This window comes from Vipera berus (genome assembly GCF_964194415.1).
Source record: "Vipera berus genome assembly, chromosome: 1".
Classification (NCBI taxonomy): Eukaryota; Metazoa; Chordata; class Lepidosauria; order Squamata; family Viperidae; genus Vipera; species Vipera berus.
This window is the reverse complement of record NC_138202.1, coordinates 5,909,894-5,927,236: the sequence shown is the minus strand read 5'-3', so window position 1 is coordinate 5,927,236 and position 17,343 is coordinate 5,909,894. Positions and strand designations below refer to the sequence as shown.

Below are 17,343 nucleotides of genomic sequence, written 5' to 3'. Positions count from 1 at the left end.
GCGGGGACGTCCTGCTGGTGGATCGCCAACGTTCCAGAACGGTGGCGCTCAACTCACCATTGGCAGAAGCTAAGCCTAAGGCGGTCTTCCTGGAAGAGAACATCTCCACAAATATTCAGGGATTTCTCTGCCACCCACCCTCTGTCTCTTATCTGTCCAGCAGCCAATTTCACTGCATCACGAGCTGATGTCACAAAGCTTCTTCATTCAAGCCCCATCCTCTCCAAGAGGTCTTGGGTCTTGAGGGCTCCTAGAAAAGGACCAGTTCCTGAGCGGTGTGCCCATCCATGTCGGTGGTGAAATCCATTGAGCTGGTGATACCCAAGGAAGTGTACGTGGCAGGCTCGACCGTGGCAGGGCAGCTGATTCTCAGTCTTCACAGCACGCTGGTGGACCCTCTGCTGAAGGTTGAGCTCATTGGGAGAGGCTACCTGGAGTGGACCGAAGAGGCCCACTTGGACAAGGACTATACCCAGCAAGCCAGCTGCGTCAACAAGGCGGACTACGTTCACAAGACGAAAACATTCAAGATTGAACGTGAGGCTGCTTAACTGGGATTGCCCTGAGGCAGTTAAGCAGAAAGGGGCTGGAGGGGGGGGTCGGTCTTCCTGGGGGTGGGAGGGAGGAGGAAGACCAACTTATCATGTTTTTAACAAACCACAGCATTTCCCAAGGCTTTCAGATTTCAACTGCAGGCATGAGGATGACCATTAGGTGGCAGCAAAGAGGTTGATCATCTCTTTGTCCCCACCTATTGAAGGCAGCTCTGTCAGCCTTACGGTTTCCGGCTTTGTGAACTCCAGTTCCCAGGATTCTCCGCAATGGCCCTTTTAGCTGGAGACTTCTGGGAGTTGAAGTCCATTCCTATGGATATCCCAAATTGGGAGAGGCCGTACCACATTTTGCATTTATTTCTCCATCCCTTCCTATCTAACTTCCCTTGGCAGCAGAAACTCAGATGCTCAGGCAGGTTTTAATCCTCCTGGTTTACCCCAAGCCCTGTTTGCCATGCTCTAACTTACTGGTTGAGTTCCCACATCATGTTATGACAGGAAAACAGTAGCTAGATTCTCACAGCACAGTACAGGAAAGTTTTTTTTTACTTTGCAAAGATATGCTCAGCTTCAAGAGTTGCAGACATCTGAAGTTGGAATCAGAAGTTAGGCTTAAGATACAGGAGGATCTTGACAGACGTGAATATTGGGCGCTATCTAACAAAATGAAATTCAATGGTGAAAAAAGTAAGGCTCTACAAATAGGCAAGAAAGACCAAATGCAGAAGTATAGTATAGGTCAGGGGTCAGCAACCTGAAACAGTGAAAGAGCCACTCGGAACCGGTTCCCTCACAAAAGGAAAAACTGGGAGCCGCAAAAAATGTGTGCACATGCGCGTACATGCGCGCATGCGCAGAACACGGTTTGACTGAAGAGTGGAGACAAGGCGAGATATGCATCTACCCTGCATATTTGAATTGATTGGTTGAACTTTTTTAGTCCCACTTTTTTTTTGGACTGCACATGGCAGAGGACTGGGAGCCGCAGGAGACGGCTGAAAGAGCCGCATGTGGCTCCGGAGCCGCGGGTTGCAGACCTGTGGTATAGGTGGTACCTTGCTCAGTAGTAGCAACTGTGAGAGGGATCTCGGAGTCCTACTGGACAATCACTTCAATAGGAGCCAGCCGTGTGCTGCAGCTGCCAAAAAGGTCAACACAGTGCTAGGCTGCATTAACAGAGGGATAGAATCAAGATCAAGTGAAGTACTAATACCACTTTACAATGTCTTGGGAAGGCCACACTTGGAATACTGCATCCAGTTTTGGTCAACACGATGTAAAAAAGATGTTGAGACTCTAGAAAGAGTGCAGAGAAGAGCAACAAAGATGATCAGGGGACTGGAGGCTAAAACATACAAGGAACAGTTGCTGGAATTGGGTCTGTCTAGTTTAATAAGAGAAGGACAAGGGGGGACATGATAGCAATCCTCCAATATCTCAGGGGCTGCCCCAAAGAAGAGGGAGTCAAGCTATTCTCCAAAGCACCTGGAAGGCAGGACCAGAAGCGACGGATGGAAACTAACCAAGGACAGAAGCAACCTAGAATTAAAGAGGAGTTTCCTGACCATTGGAACAATTAACCAGTGGAACCACCTGCCTCCACAAGTTGTGAATGCTCCAACACTGGAAGTTTTTAAGAAGAGACTGGGCAGCCATTTCTCTGAAATGGTATAGGGTTTCCTGCCTGAGCAGGGGGTTGGACTAGATGACCTCCAATGTCCCTTCCAACTTTATTATTATTATTAAATGTTCATAAGTCGAGAAATAGCTGTACACAAAACTGTGTTATATATGCTCAAAAAAAAGGAATTTTCTCTCTCTGCTGCTTCTGGCGTCCCACGCAGGCAAGGAAGAGCGTGTCTCCTGCCCCACTGCCTCTTAATTCTTTCCCTACAGCTCCTCCACCCCCAATGAGAAATATATCCTAATGTCTCTTATCTCCACCATTATATAATTTCCTGTTCGTTGGGAGCCTCAGGTGGTATTAGGATAATTATATACCTCCTGCTGCTACATAAACTTGGCTGGCATGTCTCTTTTTCTCTGGGGCGGCTCCCTTGGATGCAATCTTCCCCATGGCCTGCAATTTATTAAAAATATAGTTTACTTTCTTCTCATGGCAATATTAGGAAAGGCTGTACTAGATTAGCCCAACTTTCTCTCGCAAGGGGCCCTCCAGATATGCCCCCGTTCGTTTCTCCTAATTTCCCTAATCCTAGTTGGGAATTTTAAGACCTCACCTACAGAGGAGAGATTTTTTTATTTTTAAATAAGTCCCTTTGATTTCACCCCCTTTTTTTTTTAAAAAAAAGCTGGTTTTTCTTTTTTGGGTGATTAATGCAATGAAACGTGTCGTTCCGTCTTCGTTCGAATTTTGCACCTCACCTTGGAAGCTGCTGGAAAATGGAGGAAACTTAGCAGAGGTGGCTAAATTGACCGTTTTGATAAAAGAAAAGAATATAAGTACTGTTGTTTCCACTTGGAAACCGCTTCTGGACTTTGTGCTTGAGGTGGACCAAAAAAAAAAAATATGACACTCTGATTTTGGGTTTTGCTGATTAGATTGATTTTTTGATATAGAAATATAGACTAAAACATACGAATAACGGCTGCAGGATTTGGGTTTGGCTAGTCTACAGAAAAGAAGAAGCAGGGGAGACAGGATAGACGTGTTCCAGTATTTGGGGGGCTGCCACAAGGAAGGCGGCGTGTCAAATTATTCTCCAAAGCCCCAGAGGGAAGGATGAGAAACAGTGTTTGGAAAATGATCAGAGAGAGAAGCAACCTGGAATTAAGGAGAAATTTCCTGACAGTGAGGACAATTAACCAGTGGAACAGCTTGCCACCAGAAATCGTGGGCGCTCCATCACTGGAAATTTTTAAGAAGAGACTAGACATTCACCTGTCTGAGATGGTATAGGACAGACATGTCAAACACAAGGCCCAGGGGCCGGATCCGGCCCGCGAAGTGGTTTCATGCAGCCCGCGAAGCCATCCTGGAAACAGTGAGGGAACGGCCCCCACTGCCTTGGCCCTGGCCCAGAGACCCTCCTTCTGCCAGAGACCCTCAGATCTGTCCCACTCCTGCCCAGGCCCCCATAGGCACCCTTGATGCCAACGATGTAGAGGTGGCCACGCCTACCCAGTAGGCCACGCCCACCCTGGCCACACCCACCCGGCCCCCTGAGGGCAACCGCAATGCTGATGCGGCCCTCAATGAAATTGAGTTTGACACCCCTGGTATAGGATCTCCTGCTTGAGCAGGGAGCTGGACTAGAAGACCTCCAAGGTCCCTTCCAGCATTATTCTATTCTGTTCTGTTCTGTTCTACATTCTACATTCTATTTTATGTTCTATTCTATTTTATTCTGTTCTATTTTCTACTCTATAAATCTATTCTATATTCTATTCTATTCTGTTCTATTTTCTATTCTATATTCTATTCTCTTCTACTCTGTATTCTATTCTATTTTCTCTTCTATCCTATTTTCTGTTCTATTCTAAATGGCTAGTTCATACCAGTGCTTTTTTGTAAAAGAAAAAGGTGCCGGAACTCAAACATGTCATACAACCCGCCTTGCCTATCCTACAAGGTTCCATCCAAAAAAGGTGCCGGAACTCCGTTCTGAGCGTTCTATGAGAAAAAAAGCCCTGGTTCATACTACCACAGAAATGTGAAAAGTTGAGATTTGATCTTAATGCCTTATTTTGCTGCAACAGAGCGAGTCGGAAGTCAAAGCCTTTTTTTTTTCCTTCCCCCCCTCCCCCTTTCCCACACTTCTCTTTTTTCCCCCTTTCCTTATCGTTGTTCCTTACTATTTGCTTTTGTATTTTGGTATGTTAAAGGGACGCGGTGGCTCAGTGGGTTAGGACGCTGAGCTTGTCGATCAGAAGGTCGGCAGTTTGGCAGGTCGAATCCTGAGTGCCGCGTAGCAGAGTGAGCGCCTGTTACTCATCCCAGCTTCTGCCAACCTAGCAGTTCGAAAGCAAAAATGCAAGTAGAAAAATAGGGAACACTCCGGTGGGAAGGTAACAGCGTTCCGTGCGCCTTTGGCGTCTAGTCATGCCGGCCACATGACCACGGAGACGTCCTCGGAAAAGCACTGGCTCTTCGGCTTTGAAACGGAGATGAGCACCAGCGCCTAGAGTCGGAAACGACTAGCACGCATGTGCGGGGGAACCTTTACCTTTACCTTATTTTGGTATGTTATGTTAGAAATGAATAAAAAAATTATAATCAGAGGAAGCTGCTGGAAAATTAACACACACACACACACACACACCCCAATGAATTTCTTTGCCTACAAGCAAAGAAGGAGGAAATGAGATTTTTATTATTATTATTATTATTATTATTATTATTATTATTATTATTATTGCTTTGCAGATAACTGGCTGGGCCCGGGTGTGCACAAATTTGATTTTGACTTCGTCTTGCCTCCGAGCATCCCATCAACTTTCACCAGCCGAGTGGGAAGAATTAGCTACTTCCTCCAAGCACTCTGTGCCACGCGAGAACTTATCCTTGGCAAGCAGAAAAAGTATATTTTGGTTCAAGGGATTTCGCTGTACAGCCAGGACACGGTGCAGTCCAAGGTATAGGGAGTCCTCGATTTACAACCGTTCATTTAGCGACTGAAGTTACAATGACACTGAAAAAAGTGACCGGTGACTGTTTTTTCACACTTATGACCATTGCAGCATACCCTTTTGGTCACATGATCAAAATTCAGACGCTGGGCCTCTGACTCGTATTTATGGCAGTCGCTGTGTCCCCAGGGGTCACGTGCTCCCGTTTTGCGACCCTCCGACAAGCAAAGTCCATGGGAGAAGCCGGATTCTCTTCACAACGGTATTACTAATTTAACAGCCGCGATGATTCACTTAACGACGGTGGCAAGAAAGGTCGTAAAAGGGTGCAAAAAACAATCAGTTAACAGATGTCTCACTTAGTAACAGAAATTTTGGGCTCGCTTCTGGTCGTCAGGTGTAATTTAAAGTAGAACGGCCTTCTCTGACAATAAAAGTTGGGACCTGAATTTTCATTGCTAAGCCAGCCTGCTTTTACAACCTTTTTTGATATGGTTGTTAAGCGAATCACTGCAGTTGTTAAATAAATGACATGGTCATTAAATGAATCCAGCTTTCCCCGTTTGACTTTGCTTGTCAGAAGCCAGCTGCCAAGGGTCGCATATGGTAATCACAGCCCCTGTAATAAGTACATACCTAAGGCGGGACTAGAACTCACCGTCTCCTGGGGATTGGCCCAAAGTCACCGAGCCGGCTTTCATGCCTAAAGTGGGACTAGAACTCACCATCTCCTGGTGATTGGCCCAAAGTCACCCAGCCGGCTTTCATGCCTAAAGCGGGACTAGTACTCACCGTCTCCTGGGGATTGGCCCAAAGTCACCCAGCCGGCTTTCCTATCTAAGGCGGGACTAGAACTCACTGTCTCCTGAGGATTGGCCCAAGGTCACCGAGCCGGCTTCCATGCCTAAAGTGGGACTAGAACTCACCGTCTCCTGGTGATTGGCCCAAAGTCACCCAGCCGGCTTTCCTATCTGAGGCGGGACTAGAACTCACTGTCTCCTGGGGATTGGCCCAAAGTCACCCGGCCGGCTTTCCTATCTAAGGCGGGACTAGAACTCACTGTCTCCTGGGGATTGGCCCAAAGTCACCCGGCCGGCTTTCCTATCTAAGGCGGGACTAGAACTCACTGTCTCCTGAGGATTGGCCCAAAGTCACCCGGCCGGCTTTCCTATCTAAGGCGGGACTAGAACTCACTGTCTCCTGGGGATTGGCCCAAAGTCACCCGGCCGGCTTTCCTATCTAAGGCGGGACTAGAACTCACTGTCTCCTGGGGATTGGCCCAAAGTCACCCAGCCGGCTTTCCTATCTAAGGCGGGACTAGGACTCACTGTCTCCTGAGGATTGGCCCAAAGTCACCCAGCCGGCTTTCCTATCTAAGGCGGGACTAGAACTCACCGTCTCCTGGGGATTGGCCCAAAGTCACCCAGTCGGCTTTCCTATCTAAGGCGGGACTAGAACTCACCGTCTCCTGGGGATTGGCCCAAAGTCACCCAGCCGGCTTTCCTATCTAAGGCGGGACTAGAACTCACAGTCTCCTGGGGATTGGCCCAAAGTCACCCAGCCGGCTTTCATGCCTAAAGCGGGACTAGTACTCACCGTCTCCTGGGGATTGGCCCAAAGTCACCCAGCCGGCTTTCCTATCTAAGGCGGGACTAGAACTCACTGTCTCCTGGGGATTGGCCCAAGGTCACCGAGCCGGCTTTCATGCCTAAAGTGGGACTAGAACTCACCGTCTCCTGGTGATTGGCCCAAAGTCACCCAGCCGGCTTTCATGCCTAAAGCGGGACTAGTACTCACCGTCTCCTGGGGATTGGCCCAAAGTCACCCAGCCGGCTTTCCTGTCTAAGGCGGGACTAGAACTCACTGTCTCCTGAGGATTGGCCCAAAGTCACCCAGCCGGCTTTCCTATCTAAGGCGGGACTAGAACTCACTGTCTCCTGGGGATTGGCCCAAAGTCACCCGGCCGGCTTTCCTATCTAAGGCGGGACTAGAACTCACTGTCTCCTGGGGATTGGCCCAAAGTCACCCGGCCGGCTTTCCTATCTAAGGCGGGACTAGAACTCACTGTCTCCTGGGGATTGGCCCAAAGTCACCCGGCCAGCTTTCCTATCTAAGGCGGGACTAGAACTCACTGTCTCCTGGGGATTGGCCCAAAGTCACCCGGCCGGCTTTCCTATCTAAGGCGGGACTAGAACTCACTGTCTCCTGAGTATTGGCCCAAAGTCACCCAGCCGGCTTTCCTATCTAAGGCCGGACTAGAACTCACTGTCTCCTGGGGATTGGCCCAAAGTCACCCGGCCGGCTTTCCTATCTAAGGCGGGACTAGAACTCACTGTCTCCTGAGGATTGGCCCAAAGTCACCCGGCCGGCTTTCCTATCTAAGGCAGGACTAGAACTCACTGTCTCCTGGGGATTGGCCCAAAGTCACCCGGCCGGCTTTCCTATCTAAGGCCGGACTAGAACTCACTGTCTCCTGGGGATTGGCCCAAAGTCACCCGGCCGGCTTTCCTATCTAAGGCGGGACTAGAACTCACTGTCTCCTGAGGATTGGCCCAAAGTCACCCGGCCGGCTTTCCTATCTAAGGCCGGACTAGAACTCACTGTCTCCTGGGGATTGGCCCAAAGTCACCCGGCCGGTTTTCCTATCTAAGGCGGGACTAGAACTCACTGTCTCCTGGGGATTGGCCCAAAGTCACCCGGCCGGCTTTCCTATCTAAGGCAGGACTAGAACTCACTGTCTCCTGAGGATTGGCCCAAAGTCACCCAGCCGGCTTTCCTATCTAAGGCGGGACTAGAACTCACTGTCTCCTGGGGATTGGCCCAAAGTCACCCAGCTGGCTTTCCTATCTAAGGCGGGACTAGAACTCACCGTCTCCTGGGGATTGGCCCAAAGTCACCCAGCCGGCTTTCCTATCTAAGGCGGGACTAGAACTCACAGTCTCCTGGGGATTGGCCCAAAGTCACCCAGCCGGCTTTCGTGCCTAACAGCTTTGCCTCCAGAAATTGTGGGCGCTCCATCCCTGGAGGTTTTAAAGAAGAGGCTAGACCAGTGATGGCGAACCTTTTAGAGACCGAGTGCCCAAACTGCAACCCAAAACCCACTTATGTATCATCGGGTACCAGGTGGGAGTGGCTCACTGGGTGGGTGTGGCTCACTGGGTGGGCATGGCTCATTGGATGGGCGTGGCTTATTGGGTGGGCATGGCTGCATTGGTAACGGCAGACTGGCTGGCACTAAAAAGTTCAATCAATCAGTTCCAACTTTGTGAGATCTTTTTTTTCCCCCGCAAGAAGTTGAAATTCATTGATTAACCTTTTTTTTTTGTGGCGGCGGAGGCCTAAAGCGAAAAGATTTTATAAAACCCAGCCAAAGGCCTAGGACTGGGGCGATGGTGCACGTGCCCACAGAGAGGGCTCTGCATGCCACCTGTGGCACCCATGCCATAGGTTCGCCACCATGGGGCTAGACAGTCACTTGTCTGAGATGGTAGAGGGCCTCCTGCTTCAGCAGGGGGCTGGACTAGAAGACCTCCAAGGTCCCTTCCGACTCTCTGTTATGCCGTTCGCCTTCTTCTCACCCAGTTCTCCTCAGCTTCCTTCAATAGTGCCTTTCCTCCTTCCCATCTTTCAGTACCCGTTGGTGGTCGAAGTTCAGAAGATCCTGGCTTACAACTGTTGTCTCAGGAGCGCCCCCATCACCCTGCGCATGTCGCTAAGCAAGAGCCTCTACCTGCCGGGCGACAACATCAGCTTCACCACCGAAATCACCAACCCGATGGGCAAGTCCATCCGGAAGGTGGTTTTCACCCTCGACTCGGTGGTCCTCTACAAAGCTTTCAACTTCCGAGCGGAGCCCCGGACGTTAGAGCAACACGAAGAGATGATGCGGCTGGAGTCGAACATCGAGCGAGGCCCTTGCGAGTTCACCAAGATTCACAGCACCCTCTGCTTGCCCAAAGTGATGCCCGTCACCAGCGCCCAAAAGTCCGACGACATCATGGAGATCGGCTACGAGCTGACGGGGGCGGTCCACTTCCCCTGGTGCCTGAACAGGGTGGTGGCCAAGATCCCCATCGTGGTCAGAAACGAAGCCACGGGGCTGCCGGAATAAACGAGGGAAGGCCGGACCCTGAACCCTCGGCCGTCTTCACCCAAATAGCTGGATATAGTTTTCAAAATGGATCCCGTTCTCCATTCCCGCCTCCTGACTCATTAAATGCTCGCGCTACGTTTCCATTTCCGAGACTCCTTGTCCACTTGGCTGGGTTGTACAGGTTGTCCTCGACTTACAACCGTCATGGAACCCAGCCTGTTACGATCGTAGGTTGCGATGGTCATAAAGCGGGTCGTTGTGCGATCAGTCTGATCTTACGGCTTTGTTCCAGAGTGGTCGTTAAGTGAGCCACCACGGTCTACAGTCTTTACGTGGAACCCGTTGTTTGCCATGCAGCATTTGTGCTGGATGCGAGGTAGTCCCAAATTGACAACCATTCATTTGGTGGCCGTTCGACACTAAATGAAAAAAGTGACTTATGACCGTTTTTCACACTTACGACCACCGCAGAGTCCCCAGGGTCAGGTGATCAACATTCAGACGCATGGCAACTGATTCCTATTTACGATGGTTGCAGTGTCCTGGGGGGGGTCCACGGGATCCCCTTTTGCGGCCTTCTGACAAGCAAAGTCAACGGGGAAAGCCCGATTTGCTTAGCGACCACGTTGTTAACAACAGCAGTGATTCACTGTAGTAGGAAAGCTGGCAAAATGGGGCAAAATGCACTTAGCAACTGTCTCACTTAGCAAAAGAAGTGTCGGGCTCAATCGTGGTCGTAACCCGAGTACTATTTGTCAGTTTCAGGCAAAAATGTCATAACAAGGCCACAATTGTGGGGTGCTGCGAATGGCTATAAATGGAAGCCAGTCATCAACTGGCCAAAATATGGTCACATGGTTGTGGGGGAGCTTGGACAATAGATCCAGGGCCTATGGACGAGGGGGCACATGATAGCAGTGTTCCAGTATCTCAGGGGCTGCCCCAAAGAAGAGGGAGTCAAGCTGTTCTCCAAAGCGCCTAAAGGCAGGACAAGAAGCAACGGATGGAAATTCATCAAGGAGAGAGGCAACCTGGAACTAAGGAGACATTTCCTGACAGTTAGAACAATTAATCAGTCGAATTGCTTGCCTCCAGAAATTACATGTGCTCCATAACTGGAGGTTTTTAAGAAGAGATTAAACAACCATTTGTCTGAAATCATGTATGGCTTCCTGCCTGAGCAGGGGGCTGGACTAGAAGACCTCCAAGGTCCCTTCCAACTCTGTTATTCTGAGAACAGTTAACAAGCGGAACAGTTTCCCTTTAGAAGTTGTGGGTCCTCCATCACTGGAGGTTTTTAAGAAGAAACTGGACAGCCATTTGTTCAGAATGGTATAGCGCAGGGCTAGGTAACCTTGGCTCTTTTATGACTCGCGGACTTCAACTCCCAGAGTTCCTGAGCCAGCCTGGAAACCTCTCCCTTTCCCCCTCAGTGTGGCTGGCTCAGGAATTCTGGGAGTTGAAGTCCACGAGTCATAAAGTGGCCTAGGCCTAGGCCAGGGGTAGGCAACCTTGGCTCTTTTATGACTCGTGGACTTCAACTCCCAGAATTCCTGAGCCAGCATGGCTCAGCTTGGAAACCTCTCCCCTCAGCATGGCTGGCTCAGGAATTCTGGGAGTTGAAGTCCACGAGTCATAAAAGAGCCAAGGTTGCCTACCCCTGGTATAGAGCTTCCTGCCTGAGCAGGGGGTTGGACTAGATGACCTCCAAGGTCCCTTCCAACCTTATTATTGTTAAATACTTTTTTTGGGAGGGGGGTGATCCACTGTACTGTCTAACCATCACTAAGTCATAGGTTGAGGACCTACCTGTATGGAGTTTCCAATCTTCTTTTTTTAAAAAAAAATATATAAATACAGAGAGTCCTCGCCTTACAACCACAATTCAGCGCCAAATTTCCACTGCTTAAGCGAGACGTTTGTTAAGTTAAAAAAAAAAAGGCCCCATATTATCACCTTTCTGGCCACAGTTGCGAAGGGAATCATTGCAGTTGTTCAATGAGCGACACGGCCGTGAAGCGAATTTGGCTTCCCCATGGTGTTTCCTGGTCAGGAGGTCGCCAAAGGAGATCACGTGACACACACCCCCCAGGAGGCTGCAACCGTCATAAATATGAGCCAGCTGCCAAGCATCTGAATTCTGATAATATGACCGTGAGGGGCATGCTGGGGCAGTCATAAGTGTTCAAAAATGTCATCAGTCACTTTTTTCAATGCCATCACAACCTCGGTCACTAAACCAACTGTTGTAAGTCGAGGACTCCCCATACAACTATTTTTCCACCCTCATCGCGTCCGCAGATAATCGCCCGGCTGCCTTGTTCAGGGTGACTCGCTCCCTATTAAACCAAGAGGTGAGGGAGGAACCCTTGCAGGGTCGAGCCGAGGAATTCGGTCAATATCTGCTGGATAAAATTGCTCGGATTCGAACTGGCCTGGACTCCAACTGGGCTGAGATCGAAGAACAAGACATGGACAGTCTTGTCGACGTCATCTGGGAAGAATTTGATCCTGTAACTCCTAAGGAAGTGGACAGGATTATTTTAATTTAATTTAATTTAATAACATTTATATACCGCCCTTCTCCCTGAGGACTCAGGGCGGTTCACAGGGCAGAATAAAATAGCAAATACAAACATTAAAAAAGATTAAACAATTGCCCTAGTTAAAAACAATATAAATACAACGCTAAAAACCCCCAGAAAAATTAAAAAGCGAAAGATAAAACAACCCCAACACCCCCCCCTCAGGCTAGGCCGGCTTGTACAAACAAGAATGTCTTGAGATCGCGACGAAAGGAGCGAAGATCGGGCGCCGTCCGGAGCTCTACCGGTAGCTGATTCCACAGCTCCGGAGCGCCCACAGAGAAGGATCTCCCCCTGGGGGCCACCAATCGACATTCTCTGATCGGTGGCACCCTGAGGAGGCCCTCTCTGTGGGAACGCACAGGGCGCAGGGAGCTTGATGCCGGCAGCAGATGTTCCCTGAGGTACTCCGGCCCCATGCCATGGAGTGCTTTGAATACCGTTACCAGTACCTTGAATCTCACCCGGAAGACAACTGGCAACCAATGCAGCTCACGGAGCAGAGGTGTAACGTGGGAGTATCGGGAGACTCCCAACACCACTCTCGCGGCTGCATTCTGTACCAGTTGGAGCTTCCGAGTGGTCCTCAAGGGCAGCCCCATGTAGAGAGTGTTGCAGTAGTCCAGACGAGAGGACACGAGCGCATGAGTGACCGTGCATAGATCATCCCGGCTAAGATAGGGCCGCAACTGACGCACCAGGCGAACCTGTGCGAAGGCCCCCCTAGTCACGGCTCCTATATGATCTTCCAAGGCGAGCCGTGAATCTAGGAGGACCCCCAAGTTGCGAGCCCTATCTACGGGGGGTAATAATTCACCCCCCATAGCTAGAGGTGGAATGTCCGAATAAACCCGGGATGAAGATATGCAAAGCCACTCAGTCTTGTCGGGGTTGAGCTGGAGTCTGTTCCTCCCCATCCAGACCCGAACCGCCTCCAGGCAACGGGACATCACGTTGAGGGCATCACTGGGGTGGTTTGGGGTCGAAAAGAAAAGTTGGGTATCATCAGCGTACTGATGATACCCAACTCCAAAGCCACGAATGATCTCACCCAGCGGCTTCATGTAGATGTTGAACAGGAGAGGCGAGAGGACCGACCCCTGAGGAACTCCACAAATGAGAGACCTCGCGGTCGACCTCTGCCCCCCTGCCAACACCGAGAAGGTTGAGCTCCTCCACATGCTTACTGGACCCGTGCCCTTCCTGGCTGGCCTATGCAGCTCGAGAGGGGACACGAGGCTGGTTCCTAGCGGTCATCTCTGCTTCTCTGAGTGAGGGTCACTTCCCCACCGCCTTGAAGGAGGCGGTGGTGAGACCTCTCCTCAAGAAGCCCACCTTGGACCCATCCTCTTTGAATAACTTTCGTCCTGTCTCCAATCTTCGCTTCCTTGCGAAGGTTGTTGAGAGCGTGGTGGCGCACCAACTTCCTCAGATCCTGGATGAAGCGGTTTATCTAGACCCGTACCAATCGGGTTTCAGGCCGGGCTACAGCACGGAGACGGCATTGGTCGCTCTGATGAATGATCTCTGGAGAGCCCGGGACAGGGGCCATTCCTCTGTCCTAGTCTTATTAGACCTCTCGGCGGCTTTCGATACCATCGACCATGGTATCTTGCTGCGACGCCTCAGGGGACTGGGAGTGGGAGGCACGGTTCTGCGTTGGTTCTCCTCCTTTCTCCAGGGTCGCTCGCAGTCGGTGCTGACAGGGGGACAGAGGTCGACCCCGAGGCCTCTCGCTTGCGGAGTCCCTCAGGGGTCGGTCCTCTCGCCTCTCCTGTTCAACATCTACATGAAACCGCTGGGTGAGATCATTCACAGTTTTGGAGTAGGGTACCATCAGTATGCTGATGACACCCAGCTTTTTATCTCAACTCCAAACAATATCAGTGATGCCCTAGACGTGATGTCCCGCTGCCTGAAAGCGGTCCGGGAATGGATGGGGAGGAACAGGCTTCAACTGAACCCGGACAAGACTAAATGGCTGTACGTTCCGGCAAGCCAGGATATTCAGAACGTCCCATTGCTTAACATCGGGGACAAGTTACTACCCCCTGTTGATAGGGCCCGCAACCTGGGTGTCCTCCTAGACTCGCAGCTCTCCCTAGAAGACCACATAGGAGCTGTGACCAAGGGGGCCTTCTCCCGGGTTCGACTAGTTCGCCAACTACGGCCTTATCTGGACCTGGATTCCTTACGTACAGTCACCCATGCCCTTGTGACCTCTCGCCTAGACTATTGTAACGCTCTCTACATGGGGCTGCCCTTGAGATCCACTCGGAAGCTTCAACTGGTGCAAAGTGCAGCGGCACGGACACTCTTGGGAGCCTCCCGATACTCCCATATCACACCTCTCCTCCGTGCGCTGCACTGGCTTCCGGTTGCCTTCCGTGTGAAGTTCAAGGTGCTAACAATGACATACAAAGCCCTACATGGCATGGGTCCGGACTACCTACGGGAGCACCTTCTGCCAATGTCAGCACCCCACCGTCCTGTGCGCTCCCACAGAGAGGGCCTCCTCAGGGTGCCACCGCTCAAGGAATGTCGGCTGGTGGCCCCCAGGGGGAGGGCATTCTCAGTGGGTGCGCCAGCCCTCTGGAACAGCTTACCAACCGAAATCTCGATGGCCCCCGACCTCCGTACCTTCCGACGCGACTTAAAAACTTTCCTGTTCCAGCAGTCCGGCCTGGCATGATAGCGTTAATTGGGGTCCCAGTTTGTTTTCACTATTGTTTTTATTATTTTTATTGTTCATCTGTATACCTTCCTTCCTCTGTACACCGCCCCGAGTCCCTCGGGAGAAGGGCGGTTTATAAAAACTAATAAATAAATAAATAAATAAATAAATAAATAAATAAATACGTTGGTTTGCACTGTGTCCTTGCTGTACAGCGAAGTCCCTTGAACCAAGATATACTTTGGTTTGCTCACTAAAGAAACTGTTATAAATTGAGGTTCACAGTGCTTTTCAACCTTTTCACCCACTGTACCACTTTTAGGATACGGCAACATACGACGACCACCAGTCGCCTAGCAAGGTGTCAAAAGCTTAATGAATGACCAAAAAAAAAAGGAAAAAAGTGATGAAGTCCAGGTAGTCCTCGACTTACAACAGTTCGCTTAGTGACTGTTCGAAGTTACAATGGCACTGTAAAAAGTGCCCCCCCCGAAGCCACATCCGAGCAAGACACCTGCCTGCCCGCCCAGCGGCGCTCTTCCTCCTGTCTGAGGTTTTCATCATTGTGAGCATTTCTGTTGAGGATTGGCAGTGGGGGTGGGGGGGTGTTTGGTTTTTATCCCCCCCCCCCGTCTGCTGTGTGGTCGCAGCAGGTTTTGGTCACTTCACATGACCCTGGGACACTGTGACCGTCATAAATAGGAATCAGTTGCCAAGCGTCTGAATGTAAATCACAAGACCCTGGAGATCCTGCAATATTCCAGCTGATCGGCGCTTCTTCTGGGCTCAGCAGAAGCGCCGGGATCAGTGCTGAGCTCCAGCTGGATCCTGGTGCTGATCCTGGCACTTCCGCTGAGCCCTGACAGCCCTGCAGCTCCAGCCGTCTCTCGCTCAGGCTTGTGCGGTGCTGCCACCAGTTCAGCTCCTTCCCCTCCCCCGCTACCACTTTTCTAGGATGGTCGTGTACCACCTGCCAGGTGCCAATGTACCACAGGTGGTACCCGTACCACTGGTTGAAAAGCCCTGGACTAGAAGACCTCCAAGGACCCTTCCAGCTTCTATTCTATTCTATTCTATTCTATTCTATTCTATTCTATTCTATTCTATTCTATTCTATTCTATTCTATTCTATTCTATTCTATTCTATTCTATTCCATCTTGCATTTTTAATCCAGAGCCATACTTTTCAGCTGTTTGAAGATGAGTCCACATGTCTTCCGTTGGTTGAGGTTAAGAAACCGGATCTCCCTGATGGCACCTAGCAGGACCAGATTCCCTTTGACCTACTTCCAAAACCTGCAGCATCTCTGTGTAGGCTTGACATGTCAAGTTGCTCTACCTGTGCTTTCACCATCTCCACCCCTGCACTGATCCCTCATTGGCCCAAACCAGAGGAAGGCGACTCCTTGCTCTGCCTCAGTTTTACCTACTTAAAAACTCCCTGTGTAAACAAGCCACATTTGACCAGGAGTTTGTCTACAGCCATCTGGAAAGGACCGTCAACCGATCACAAGACCAGGTAATTTACTGCGACGGATTGTGTTGGTACCGCCCTTTGTGTGTCCTCAAGTTTCGGCAACATTTAGCTGCTAGAATCCCCAGAATGGTTTGAACGCAACGGAAAGCCTTGAGCGAATCAGATTGAATTAGATAGATGCCACCACGTGCAGAAAAGGGGAGCTTACAAGGGCCTGTAAACCATGAGTAAAGATCTCCAGATCTTGGCTTCTGCTCCAACTATTTAACCTCAGAGGTTAAATGGCATTTTGAGGAACGTAGTTATGATGCTTGAACTCAGATCCGGTGCTCAGATGCCTGGATCCTGCAACCTGGAAATTCCCTAAACTTTTTTTTAATTATTATTCAATTTATAAAAAATCCATACAGGTAGTCCTCAACTTAGGACCACAACTGGGCCCCAGAATTTTTATTGCTAAGTGAGACATTTCTTAAACGGGTTTTCTCACATTTTGCGACTTTTCTTTGCCACAAGTTGTTAAGACGGTAACCGGGTTGTTAAGGGAATCTGGCTTCCCCATGGACTTTGCTTGTCAGAAGTTTGCAAAAGGGGATCACGTGACCCTGGCCGTCATAAAGATGAGTCAGTCGCCAGGCATCCAAATTTTGATCACGTGACCGTAGGGGATGCTGCGAGCGTGAAAAAACGGTCGGGTCACCTTTTTCAGTGACGTAACTTTGAATGGTTCCTAAGTGAACTGTTGTAAGTTGAGGACTATCTGTATTTTAATGACTTAAATCAGGGGTCCTCAAACTTGGCCACTTTAAGACTTGTGGACTTCAACTCCCAGGATTCCCCAGCCAGCCACAATCCGTCCCCAGCTGGCTGGGGAATCCTGGGAGTTGAAGTCCACAAGTCTTAAAGTGGCCAAGTTTGAGGATCCCTGACTTAAACGAACTGTGTCTTCTGCTTTTTTCTCCTCCTTGAGGAGAGTTCTCCAAAGTGGTCAGTGGCTGACCTCCAAGGATGGCACTGCGGGCAGTGCTCGACTTGCAACTATTCACTTAGTCACCATCCAAAGTTACAACGGCCCTGGAAAAAAGTGCCTTAAAACCTGGTCCTCACACCATTCTCACAGCATCCCCAAAGTCATGGGATCAATATTTGGGCACCTGTTGATTCGATTGGCATGTATTTATGATGATTGCAAAATGCCCAGATCACGTGATCGCCATTCGCAACCATTCGCAGCAGACTTCCGAGAAACCAGGTCAGTGGGAGTAGCCGGATTCGTTTAATGACTGCACGATTCACTTAACAACTGCTGAAATTTACATTAAAAGAAAGATTGTAAAATTGGGCAGCATTCACTTAACATCTGCCTTGGT

At 50.0% G+C, this 17,343-nt stretch overlaps 1 protein-coding gene across 1 annotated transcript; it reads left to right on the top strand.

Moving 5' to 3' along the window:
- Positions 1-287: 287 nt before the first annotated feature.
- Positions 288-9,255, top strand: ARRDC5 (arrestin domain containing 5; the record flags this gene model as incomplete). Its single annotated transcript, XM_081314944.1, has 3 exons — positions 288-537; positions 4,942-5,150; positions 8,776-9,255. 3 exons carry the CDS (start codon positions 288-290, stop codon positions 9,253-9,255), a joined length of 939 nt encoding a protein of 312 aa, XP_081171070.1.
- Positions 9,256-17,343: the final 8,088 nt, after the last annotated feature.